At 40.4% G+C, this 14,015-nt stretch overlaps 1 protein-coding gene across 3 annotated transcripts in view; it reads right to left on the minus strand.

The window, feature by feature from the left end:
• myo1cb (myosin Ic, paralog b) overlaps positions 1 to 14,015 on the minus strand; it is a 103,760-nt gene that overhangs the window by 34,155 nt on the left and 55,590 nt on the right. For all 3 annotated transcript variants that reach the window (XM_060944217.1, XM_060944219.1, XM_060944218.1), the window contains exons 2-8: positions 11,120 to 11,275; positions 10,911 to 11,026; positions 8,121 to 8,319; positions 5,746 to 5,826; positions 5,303 to 5,482; positions 1,503 to 1,601; positions 308 to 421 (exon numbers count right to left, since the gene is read on the minus strand). In XM_060944217.1, the coding sequence (XP_060800200.1) occupies positions 308 to 421; positions 1,503 to 1,601; positions 5,303 to 5,482; positions 5,746 to 5,826; positions 8,121 to 8,319; positions 10,911 to 11,026; positions 11,120 to 11,275 (945 nt within the window). The remainder of the gene's footprint in view (positions 1 to 307; positions 422 to 1,502; positions 1,602 to 5,302; positions 5,483 to 5,745; positions 5,827 to 8,120; positions 8,320 to 10,910; positions 11,027 to 11,119; positions 11,276 to 14,015) is intronic.

Raw genomic sequence — 14,015 nt, forward strand, 5'->3', positions numbered from 1 at the left:
TTTAACAGTGATTATTAAAACAGCCTAGAATATTTGATTATGTGATTAATTTTACAATTATGTTATACTGACATTTTAACTGGCTTCATTTCCATTAACTCAATTTAGATTCTATTTTTGCCGTTAATCTTGAATAAATAAATGCCTCGTATAAACCCATAAATGAATCCAGAATGCATTATTAGTTTTTGCTGTTTTGAAAACCATTTTTATGCTCATTATTCTTCAAATGTTTCAAATGTGGAATACACTGGCAATGCTATTCAACAGGGATGGAGGGATGTGTGTAACGCAGCTGGATTCTCACCCTGGCTAAATATTTAATCTGGGTGTCTGCAGTAATGTAGGCATTGCCACCATCCTCACTCCCGTACTGAACATTCCCCAAATGTAGCACGCTGGCAATGATGTTTAATAGCTCCTGCAAAGAGAGAGAGAGAGAGAGAGATACAAGGGATACCAGGCAAAACAACACATTTAATATGCATAGCAATGGACAGCGATTATATTAAACAATATAAGACACTTCATAATCATCCATTACATCACACATATAAAGAGATGTACTCTGGCTCAATACCATCAAGTAATTACAGTCCTTTCCGAGGAAGTCAGGATTACTATTACACTAATCAAACTTTGCACAGCATATTATACGAGGGCCCTCACAGTAGTACTCACTAACAATAAACAAATTTCAAATGAAAAGAGAAACTTTGACCATCACACATGCTTCTTATTTTTGCAGCAAAACCCAGCAGCCTTCATTACTTATTTTTTTTTTTTTGTCGTCTGAAAAGTGGTCTCTCATGTAATACGCTGCTTTCTTGACTGACATAAAATTATTTTTCTGTAGCATTTAATTTTGTCCTGGAAATCTAAAATATTTTTGTAGAAGTCATAAAATACAAATCTATAACAAAATTTGTACCAAAAATGAGGTGCCTAAGACTTTTGCACAGTACTGTAAGTGATTACAGGAACTAACTGTACTAACCCTCCCCAAAAGGGTTTTAGACTGATCGGTGCTCTCAGTCCCTGACCGAATGAACTAACATGAGGATGTGCATTTGATAGAGACTACAAACCACTTCTGTGAATTGCTCTGAATAAGGGCATCTGCAAAATGCCACAAATATAAATCCCATACATGTAAATGCAAAAGTAAACTTGTCATGCGGACATTCCGCAATGTTAAATGTAGCCGGAAATGGATAAAAAGAGTATGGCATTGTTCATTAATAAATGTAACTGTTATCAAATTGATGTGGTATAAGAGGAATACGACCCTCTGAAACATGCTGTTATTGGTGGTAATAATAACTCTGCTATACACCTACCCCATTATTGATTGTTTTCCTATAACAGCACATCCTGTCATGTTTATTTCTTACTTATTATTTGAGAGGTAATAGGTGCACGTGTTGCACGTGCCATATTGTAAATTACTTCTATTTCCTTTCTTCACTAATTCTACATGTATAACCATCGGGCTCTCTTACCTCCACTTCATCATCACTGAACCCAATGACACTCAGAGCTTTTCTCACCACCTTCCAGTCATTGCGGTCATTGATGGAACTCACTTTGGGACAATTACCCTGTAATGCAAACGCACACACACACAGAAACATTTTTCCCACTTCAATGTCATTTATTAAAAGTTAATTCATTAAAAGTTAAAATTGATATCCATTTACTAAACAGGATGTAGTCAGAGGTCTATCGTGATTATACTCTTGTCCCAATAGTTTTGTCGGTTTTCTTTATGAACAGTTACGGCATTCATAGATAATCACCATATACAGAATGACACCATATACCAAAATGACAACAAAAGGTTCACTGTTGCCAATTTAGTTTGCACGTGGCGAATTATATAATACTAAATAAATATAAGGTGCAGGGAAATAAGCTATTAAAGTTTATATCACAGCAAAGAAAGTGTAGAATTCTAACTTTTATTGAAAAACTGCATTGTCTGCAGCGAGCTTTAGATTTGCTGGAGCTGTTAGCAGGCACCACTTTCAACCAGTGAGTTTTTGCTGCTCTCCAGCCACAGATGTCTCTGATAATGATAGCTCACAGAACGTAACTAATGCTCGCTTCAGCTAGTGTTAGTACATGAGAATGAGAGAGAGAGAGAGAGAGAGAGAGGAGGGGGTGTTTTTTAATGTATTTGACACATATTGACCTGCACACACACACACACACACACACACACACACACAAAACACAACAACCCACAAAGGTAACCCTGAAATCTCACTAGCACGTCACTAATTTTGATTTCAAAAGATAGTAACCTGTACACTGTAAAACCCGATAAGGTCACTGAGCTCAAAAATTTTATTGAAACCGATTACGTAAAAATTTTTGAGGTAAGTAACTTACATTTTTTAAGGTAAGATTTCTTAAAAATTACACTATAGTTACACTTAATTGTAATTTTTAAGAAATCTTACCTTAAAAAATTTAAGTTACTTACCTCAAAAATTTTTACGTAATCGGTTTCAATAAAATTTTTGAGCTCAGTGACCTTATTGGGTTTTACAGTGTATACAATCTGCTATAGAAATTACACGCATCACTGTGTTACTTTTGTTTAAAATGTATTTTAATTAGTGCTGTCAAGCGATTAAAATATTTAATCGCGATTAATGTTGCGACTGTCATAGTTAACTCGCGATTAATCGCAATTTAATCGCACATTTTTGTCACATGAAAAACCATTGTAATTCTTTTATCAGCATAAAAATGTGAATGGGCTTGCTTTGTATTGCAAAGCATAACACGTCTTGACACAGCCACTGCAAAGTGAAACCTAAGCCGAACACCGGGGCTAGCAAAAGAACCATGAGTGAAGTGATCTACTGCTTGAGTTAGTCTACAACTCAGAGAGACAGGTTACACAGTGACGGTAGGCTTGACATGCTTGATTATAATATAAAATACACTATTATATTAACTTTAAGTTGTTCGTTGATAAATATTGCATTGAATCTGATCTTTACTGTTTCAGCTCACTTAACACATTTTGTACTTTTACACTTTCTGCCTGTTGAGGCGGCCAAATTAGCATATTACAGGAAGGATTTCTGGGATAGCATTGAGTTTACAGTTCAGAAGGATCTGGCTTCTTTAGACGCTGTCTTCTTAAAACTGAATAAATATTTAAAAAGAGCCAAATTAGCCAGTCTTTTGAACGGCTCTTTTCAAAGAACGGATCACAAAGATGCGGATCCCATCAAAGAGCCATAAATCCCATCTCTACTAGCGCGCCCTGCCCGCGCTGGTTCTTTGGGGGAGGAGGGCAGAGGACTTTGGCTGTGCGGGGCGTGGCATGTCTAGCTGTTATCGGTTTTCTAAGCAAAGTCTCTGTTGCAAGTTCCTGGCAGTTTCAAAAGCTTATGAAAAACCTACATCATGTCACAGAGCGTTAATCTCGCGATAAAAAAATTATCGCCATTAAAGTTGAGTCAAGTTAACGCGTTAATAACGCGACATTTTTGACAGCACTAATTTTAATATTATACTAAAGCTTTCTTGGGACGAGTGTCAAGGCAAAGTGTTTGAAATGTAACTTAGGACAACAAAGCTCACTGTGATCAATATGAACCAACACCTTAACGAACATATTCACGGTCTTTAACCGTCAAAATTCAGATCTGACGTTAAGAGGCCAGATAGTAAGTTATCAACATTTAGGAACTTGCTGTCATTTAATTTTTTACTAATTTTCACTAAAAAAAAAAGGATTTATTTTTAGTCAGGGATTGATTCAACATCCATCCATCCATTATCTGTAGCCGCTTTATCCTGTTCTACAGGGTCGCAGGCAAGCTGGAGCCTATCCCAGCTGACTACGGGCGAAAGGCGGGGTACACCCTGGACAAGTCGCCAGGTCATCACAGGGCTGACACATAGACACAGACAACCATTCACACACACATTCACACCTACGGTCAATTTAGAGTCACCAGTTAACCTAACCTGCATGTCTTTGGACTGTGGGGGAAACCGGAGCACCTGGAGGAAACCCATGCGGACACGGGGAGAACATGCAAACTCTGCACAGAAAGGCCCTCGCCAGCCACGGGGCTCGAACCTGGACCTTCTTGCTGTGAGGCAACAGTGCTAACTACTACACCACCGTGCTGCCCTGATTCAACATTAATACAGTGATGCATGTGTATTTTGTTAACATTTAAACAATGTGCGTTAATAAATGTTACTTTCTGCTGCTTTGTTAACATTACATATATTTTATTAACACTGAAGTTCATGGCTTGTTAATGTTAACAAGGAATTATAGTTACAGAAAGAAGTATAGTTAATACAGGACTGGGTCCTGAAACCAGCACCTTTTCTTTTTAAAGATATTTTTTGGGCTTTTTTCACCTTTATTGGATAGGACAGTGTAGAGACAGGAAATCAGCAGGAGAGAGACAGGGAGGGATCGGGAAATGACCTCGGGTCGGAATCAAACCCAGGTCCCCGGATTTATGGTATGGCGCCTTATCCACCTTAGCCACGATGCCCCCAGCACCTTTTCTTGAGCCAAACCTGTTAGTAAGTTAATCCTTTTTCTACCCTGGTTTCCGTTTTCTTTTCCCCAACATTATCTGTCTATCACAGTTAGACTGTAAAGAGAAGTACTAATATCTTGTGTGTGTGAGATTCGTCTCTATGTACTGCGGATTATTTATTTATTTAAGAAGTCCAACCTGAAGCTTTGCTTTCTTAAAGGACCACTCCATTGTTTTCAAACTATCTATCTGCTGCTTCTGTAGTGTATGACTGTGATAGTACTAGTGATAGTAATTTATTTAAATGTTCATTAAAGTCACCTTAATATAAAGTGTTACCAATCTGAATTTAAGAAAATGTCCTACTTAAGACTTTTAATTTCTACAAGGTAATTAAAAACCTACAGATCCTTTAAAGACAGATAAAAACAATGTTGAGAAATGAGATATGAATTCAGAATGAACACTGAATATGCAAGTAGCCTCGAGGGCCGTATGAAAACAAGAACTGCAGTAAGGATGCTCCAGTGGTACGAGTGGGTATGTGTTCATGTGCATGTTTCTCCCTGATTCCCTGCAGGCAAAAAGACTCACACACACACTCACACACACTCAACAAAGCAGAGGAAGACAAGGGAGGGAGAACAATTGTTGAGTTCCCCTATTAAACAACAGGGGAGTGCAGAAATATGAAGACTCCGCTGTGTGTGTGTGTGTGTGTGTGCGTGTGCGTGCGTGCATTTGTGCTGATGCATGCTCTCAATTGCCCTGACCTTCACAAGATACTGGTACTGCTGTGCATTCCTCTCCAGGCCGAGTTCCCTGAGCAGATCCTCCTCGCCGCCCTCAATGAGCTGATAGAAGATGTGGAAGTTTCGTTCTCCATGGCTCTGGTGCACGACACGAGATTTCTCCAGTAGGTAGTTTAGGATATGACCCCCAACTGGAGCACCCTGCCAATGGGGAAAGCCAATGGGAATAACAGTGGGACACTGACAGACACGTATACACAGCACAAACACACATATACACAAAAGGGCATACAGGTGCACAACCCCACCCAAGCAGTGTAAAGGGAGGCGGTAGAGGCACATAAAAGTTAGAATATTAACATCAGTGATACACTGTAGTTCCAAGATTATTCACTCTGGGTAACAAAGAGCAGCATAGCCACAATCCTGATTATAAATGAGCAAATTCTCAGTGAAAATATTACCTTGAAGTCAAACTGGATGTCCATGTATTTCCCAAAACGGCTTGAATTGTCATTGCGCAAAGTTTTAGCATTTCCAAAGGCCTGAAATAGAGACGGTTAGGAATGTTGTATAAGCAATAACAATCTTTCAGACAATAACACACTATTAGCAGTAAAGTGTGACGGCAAGGGCAAACCATTTCAACCTTTTATACTATATAAAGGACATGATGTATATAATTTAGGGCTAATAATAAATGGATTTTAAAAAAGTATTTAACAAAGATAAATCTATAGCCGTTATTATGGTGAAAATTTCTGTAAGGAAAGGTTTATTTAACATTTATGGAAAGAGTCTCCAGTATCACCATATGGAGAGTCTTCATGACAGAGGAGTTTGTGCTTTGACACTAAATGACAAGCGAGAGAGAGAGAGGATGCTGTCATGACACAAGTGATAACAGGAACTAATTTGTGTCTCAGGAGTTCCAGACATTAAATGTAATTACAAGTGGATAAAAAGCATAATGAGTCATTCATTAATACATTAGCAGTTGTAATTGTTGGCAAATCACTGTGGCATAAGATAAATAAAATGCTTCGGGATGTTTTGTTTTAAGGAACTGGTCCATTTCAGGGTTTGAACACTACCACACTACCCCATTGTGCATTACTGTCCTATAACAACACGCCTGTCATCTGCTTACTTCCAAAGGTGAAAAAGAAAAGAAATCCATCCATTATCTGTAGCTGCTTATCTTGTTCGACAGGGTCGCAGGCAAGCTGGAACCTATCCCAGCTGACTATGGGCGAGAGGCGGGGTACACCCTGGACAAGTCACCAGGTTATCGCAGGGCTGGCACATAGAGACAAACAACCATTCACACTCATGGTCAATTTAGAGCCACCAATTAACCTAACCTGCATGTCTTTGAACTGTGGAGGAAACCCACACAGACACGGGGAGAACATGCAAACTCCACACAGAAAGGCCATCATTGGCCACTAGGCTCGAACCCAGGACCTTCTTGCTGTGAGGCAACAGTGCTAACCACTACACCACCGTGCCAGCCAAGGGAAAGAAATGAATTTTAAAATTCTATTTCATATACACTATAACACACCAATATGCTACTAAAAACAATTACAATATACTGATTTAATTTCCAAAAATGAACACATAATAAATAAAGAAATAAATACAAAAATAATAACTGTGACCCAGAAAACTAGTTTTCTTTATTCGCTGGTATAATTCAGAATTCATTGTTCCATCAATGATGGCAAGCTGTCCTGGCCCAGATGCAGCAAAACAGGCCCAAACCATGATACTACCACCACCATGTTTCACAGATGGGATAAGGTTCTTATGCTGGAATGCAGTGTTTTCCTTTCTCCAAACATAACACTTCTTATTTAAACCAAAAAGTTCTATTTTGGTCTCATCCATCCACAAAACATTTTCCAATAGCCTTCTGGCTTGTCCATGTGATCTTTAGCAAACTGCAGACGAGCAGCAATGTTCTTTTTGGAGAGCAGTAGCTTTCTCCTTGCAACCCTGCCATGCACACCATTGTTGCTCAGTGTTCTCCTGATGGTGGACTCATGAACATTAACATTAGCCAATGTGAGAGAGGTCTTCAGTTGCTTAGAAGTTACCCTGGGGTCCTTTGTGACCTCGCCAACTATCGCCTTGCTCTTGGAGTGATCCTTGTTGGTCAACCACTCCTGAGGAGGGTAACAATGGTCTTGAATTTCCTCCATTTGTACACAATCTGTCTGACTGTGGATCGGTGGAGTCCAAACTCTTTAGAGATGGTTTTGTAACCTTTTCCAGCCTGATGAGCATCAACAACGCTTTTTCTGAGGTCCTCAGAAATCTCCTTTGTTCGTGCCATGATACACTTCCACAAACATATGTTGTGAAAAATCAGACTTTGATAGATCCCTGTTCTTTAAATAAAACAGGGTGCCCACTCACACCTGATTGTCATCCCACTGATTGAAAACACCTGACTCTAAGTTCACCTTCAAATGAATTGCTAATCCTCGAGGTTCCCATACTTTTGCCACTCACAGATATGTAATATTGGATCATTTTCCTCAATAAATAAATGACCAAGTATAATATTTTTGTCTCATTTGTTTAACTGGGTTCTCTTTATCTACTTTTAGGACTTGTGTGAAAATCTGATGATGTTTTAGATCATATTTATGCAGAAATATAACAAATTATAAAGGGTTCACAAACTTTCAAGCACCACTGTAAAGCATATGAAACAATTCATCATTCTGTCTAGATTATTTTGAAGATTTAGAATGCCATTTTCATGGACACTCATAGCTTGTTGATTATAAAATGGGAATATCGTTCCTGGAAGAATGCGGGTTGTTACCTCCAGGACAGGGTTGGACTGCAGTAGGCGGTCTTTCACGGTCTGTACTTGTTCGCTGGCAGGACAGGTGATGGCATAGTACTGCAGAACTTTCTTAGAGGCTTCCGTCTTCCCAGCACCACTCTCTCCTGAGATCAGGATACACTGGTCCCGTCTCTCCGTCCGCATGGAGCGATACGCATTATCAGACACCGCATATCTACACCAAGAAGAAGAAGCGTGATAAGTCAATTCCTAAATACGGTCTTATAATAACTTAAACCACAGCAGTGTTGAATTCTCCAATCTAATTTGTCAGAACTCTGACAATAGTGATAGAATTAATATGGTACCATTTCTACAGTAAAAACTAACACACAGACGTGTACTACAGATGTTTCACGTCGAAGAGATGAAAATACACATACTTGCTAATATGGCGAAGGGTTTTTTTTTTGTTGGCAAGACATTTTATTTATTATTTTTGAAAGGAGTCTCCAGCGTCAGTGCTTTACAGCACTTAGAGGCAAAGCTCATCTCATCTCATCATCTCTAGCCGCTTTATCCTTCTACAGGGTCGCAGGCAAGCTGGAGCCTATCCCAGCTGACTACGGGCGAAAGGCGGGGTACACCCTGGACAAGTCGCCAGGTCATCACAGGGCTGACACATAGACACAGACAACCATTCACACTCACATTCACACCTACGGTCAATTTAGAGTCACCAGTTAACCTAACCTGCATGTCTTTGGACTGTGGGGGAAACCGGAGCACCCGGAGGAAACCCACGCGGACACGGGGAGAACATGCAAACTCCGCACAGAAAGGCCCTCGCCGGCCCCGGGGCTCGAACCCAGGACCTTCTTGCTGTGAGGCGACAGTGCTAACCACTACACCACCGTGCCGCCCCTAGAGGCAAAGCTGTTCCTTTAAATTTTATAAGAAGTCTGTGGTTTCTCATTAACATGGCAAGTTGCGCTCTGTGTCTCAACTCCAAACGAGAGAGAAAAAAGATGCTAGTGAGGGAACCACTGTTTATGGATGCTATAACGCAGGTCAGAACAGCAACTAAACAAGACTAAACCTAATTATAAATGTAGAGACGTATGACAGTCGTTCCTTAATAAATAAAACATGTTGTTAGTATTGGCAAACTGCTGTAGTGTAAGAGGAATAAAACGCTTTGGAATGTGCTGTTATTGTAAAATAATCAATTTTGGAGTGCTAAAAGTAGCTTCTTTTCATGTTATACTACACCTGTTGTTGATTATTTTCTTATATAGTCATGACATATGTCATCCTTATTTCAGAATCAAATGGAATGTGTGTGTGTGTGTGCGGGGGATTCCCCATCAGGCAGCTTTCTCCTATCATACGACCGCTACCAACCAGGCACAGCAATTGCATCCTGTTCATACAACATCAGGGCGCAGTGTAACACACTCGGAGGAAAGCACAATCTACTAGTGATGCTAGAAAAATATCATGGGTTCGGTCAGGATGAGTCAAAAAGTGACGATGCTAAAGTTGCCAGTTTGGGGGTCAGTCCAGGTCCGGGTTCTGAATTAATGTATATTTTTGCGTGTTAAATGCTCATAATAGGCCGGGCATTGTGACCCATGCATCACTACTATCCGCACCCTTAGGAATGCATGAGCTTATAGATGCCCATGATTGGCTGCTGTCGCTGTGATTGATAGAGAAAGAGATGTGTGCCACCCCTCCGTCCCAAAGAGCATGGCCAATTTTGCTCTCTTTGACTCCCTGCCACACATGGCTATGGTATTATTGGGATTTGAACTCACAATCTCCTGATAATAGGGTGAACGATTTTGTTTTGCACCACTCGGGAAAATGGAACGGAAAATGGAAAATGCTTTTCAGAGCTCTGCGTTATCAGTAATTTCAGAAGGACAGGAATGGCACTAATGAAGGTCTGTTATTTCAGCCTGCCTTGCACCACCACAGAGATAAACACTTTCAATGCTTACATGACCCTGTGAGGAGAATCCCATTACAGCACTGTACAGGAATCTCGCTCATATATCATACCTGCCCTCGTACTTGCTTTCTACTCACGCCCTCAAAAAGAGAAGACTCACAAGACTAGCATGGGAATGTGTAATAGCTGCACCTCCCTACTACACTCCTCCCTCACATTAGAATCGAACTAGCTCTTAGCGACTGTCAGTACAGCCTGGGCAAACATGTTACTGCTGACAGGCCATTCTGTGTCAGTGAGAGGGAGATTATGGAAATGATGAGAAGCATGGATTTGGGTTGCACAGTCATCATCTGTTTACCATTACTACAGCAATGGTTTATCCAAATAATGATCTTGCAATATGAAAATCACCACTGTACCAAACAATTTTTATTAAGTTCTGTGAGCATTTGGATGCCAGAGGTTACGGATCTGAAATGACCTGATACGTATAAACTGAAGATGCAAAATATTTTATTGTGACACAAAGTTTAATTAACCAAAAAGCATACATTTGTTGATTGCATAAGTATTCACCCTACTGGGTCAGTAGTTGATAGAAATGTGATCGTCTACAGTCTTCTGGGATATGCCTCGGTCAGCACTGCACATCTGGATCTTGAAATTTGTCTCATTTTTCTTGGCAAAATTACTCAGGCTCTGGCAGATTAAGGGTTTGGGGATATTCTGTGTCGATTCCTGACATATAATCCCAATTAAGTCGATTTCATTTCCAGGTTATAACACTATACAATGTGGAAAAGACCAAGGGGGTGAATAGTTATAAAAGGCACTGTGAAGTAATACTGAATAGAATAATAACTCACATGTGAGGAGAGACTTCATAGAAGTTAACGCCCCTGTACCGCTCCATATGGTGCTTGGTGTAGATCTCCAACTCTTTATAGGGATTCACTGACACTAACACTGAGCCAATGTATGTCTGTTCAAAAGAGAAAGAGAATGATACTCTTTTGCAGAATAACATCACATGGACCTTGGCCTTTAGCTGGAATGAGAAAGAAGAAATTCTTACATAGATGAGGTTCTCCTTGAAGCGCTTGCGCAAGTTGTCAATAAAGGCCACCTCGCTAGTGTAGTTCTCCAGCAGGACAAAGTCCTGCACTCCCACTCGGTCCCTGGCTGTCAGGGCGCTCTCCATCATTGCCCGCACACCGTCACTGCCCACCACCTAACACACACACACATACTGTATGAGATGCATCATAACAAAAACACTCTAGCACACATCCATTGAAGACCCTTCCAAAGCCCTGAAGGAAAACGTACTGTCCATGGCATCATCAGTAGAGCTCAGGGCTGAAGATAAGTTTAAATGTACAGTTTGAATGGTTCAGTGTTTATCAGAATCAGGTTTATTGCCCAAGTATGTTGACACACACAAGGAATTTGGTTCCGGCAGTTGGTGTCTCTCGTGATACGGGGAGGAAAAAGAAGTGTGAATATATGTAAGTTATGTATATGCAATATAAAAAAAAATGTATATATGTATATGTAATGGATAATATGGACAATGTAGGCATTACACAATATAATAATAATAATATGAAATCTACAATAACTAGTATAACTATTATATACAGGGCGCCATGGTAGTGTAGTGGTTAGCACTGTCGCCTCACAGTAAGAAGGTCTGGGTTCGAGCCCAGCGGCCGGCAAGGGCCTTTCTGTGTGGAGCTTGCATGGTCTCCCTGTGTCTGCGTGGGTTTCCTCTGGGAGCTCCGGTTTCCCCCACAGTTCAAAGACATGCAGGTTAGGCTAATTGGTGGCTCTAAATTGACCGTAGGTGTGAATGGTTGTTTGTCTCTATGGTTGTTTGCCCTGCGATGACCTGGTGACTTGTTCAGGGTGTACCCCACCTCTCGCCCATAGTCAGCTGGGATAGGCTCCAGCTTGCCTGCGACCCTGTACAGGATAATTGGCTACAGATAATGGATTTCTGTCTAAAATATCTGTACTACACAATATTTATCTATCATCTATAATATGCAATATCTATATTATGCATAAAAATATCTATCTATAATATCAATAATATATAATATCTATAATATACAGTATACATTATAAATATGCATGCTATCAACAATATAAACAGTATACCATATACATACAACATGCAGGATATTTCCAGACAAGACACAATATACTAAAGTCAGGGTACACAGAGTGTAGTGAGGTCGTGCAAACAGGAGTACACAGTATAATGTACACAGTATAATGGCAAGGGTAGTTCAGGTCAGATGTGCATATGCTGAGTGTTTTAGGTTTCACAATTTGTTTTATATTAACGGTTCTCTCCTGAAAGACCTTTTAAATGAGGCCCTAATATTTTTTATTCATCTTCAGTAACTGCTTCAGTAATCCTAGCCACAGTCATAGTGGATCCGGAGACCGTCCTCAAAACACTGACACAAGGAGGGAATATGCCCTTTCTTGGGACACCAGTCCATCGCAGGACACCATTCACATACACAATCTCACAAGGGGGAATTTAGAGTCATCAATCACCTACTGGCATGATTTTGGGAGGTGGGAGGAAACCAGAGAACCTGGAAGAAACCTGCATGGACACGGGGAGAATATGCAAAACTCAGAATATACGCAGACAGCAACCTGAGCTCTGGATTGAACACTAATCCAGGATGTTAGATTACAGGTTAGGCCTCAATAAATAAAGCAACTAATTATAAACACAAGTTACGATTATGTCTTCCAGCCACAACACATGAGAGAGCTAAATTTCCACACTTAACCTTTATATTCTTTTCACTACTCCCATCGTATTCCATCTCCTACTCAAACTCTTTAGACTTCTGTAGCAATACAACAGTAGCTTCCGTCCATTATCTGTAGCCACTTATCCTGTTCTACAGGGTAGCAGGCAAGCTGGAGCCTATCCCAGCTGACTATGGGCGAGAGGCGGGGTACACCCTGGACAAGTCACCAGGTTATCGCAGGGCTGACACAGAGACAAGCAACCATTCGCACTTACATTCACACCTACGGTCAATTTAGAACCACCAATTAGCCTAACCTGCATGGCTTTGGACTGTGGGGGAAACCGGAGCACCCGGAGGAAACCCACGCAGACACGGGAAGAACACGCAAACTCCGCACAGAAAAGCCCTCGCCGGCTGCTGGGCTCGAACCCAGGACCTTCTTGCTGTGAGGCGACAGCGCTAACCACTACACCACCGTGCCGCCCCACAACAGTAGCATTCATATTGAAATTTCCAAACTATCTTCTCTTCATATCAGTGATAATCATTACAGACAATGGTAATACAAAATGGAGCCCGAAAAGCCAGGTTTGGAGATCCTCTGCATGTGTTAATGAGTTGGAGAGGACACAATGACAAAATCAGCTATCTGGGTCAGATTTACAAACACCAGGACAGGTATTTTAGCATGCATGTCATCATGTTCATCACCTTTGCAATGTAATTCATATAAATAACTTACTGGTTATTTAAACTAATGCTAAGCCAATCGCTTAAAGTGTCATATTGCAAGAAGCTTTTTAACCATTTGTGCTGTTTTAGTACACATTCACGAGTCATGATAATCTAAAAAAGAACACAAGAGCAAAATCATCCAGCTGTGCACTTCAGTAAAATGCAACACAACCAAACTCCATCTAAACTAGCAATGAAAAATAGGGCAGACAGACAGTCATACTTACATCCGTTAAAGAGTCAAGCTTTCCAATCAAAACAATGGAGGTGTGGGTCTTTTTCACCATATTCCTCAAATTACCCAAATCCATGATTTCCCAATAGAGCTATGCACCCAGTATAATATTCAGTGTATATAACAATGACTAACTGGCAAAACTACGAACCACACTGCTGAAAATCAACAAAAAAATATCAGGCATTTTGCTAAAAGAAGCAAAGCTTCACTTTCCT

The sequence above is a fragment of the Neoarius graeffei genome, chromosome 17 (assembly GCF_027579695.1).
Source record: "Neoarius graeffei isolate fNeoGra1 chromosome 17, fNeoGra1.pri, whole genome shotgun sequence".
NCBI lineage: Eukaryota > Metazoa > Chordata > Actinopteri > Siluriformes > Ariidae > Neoarius > Neoarius graeffei.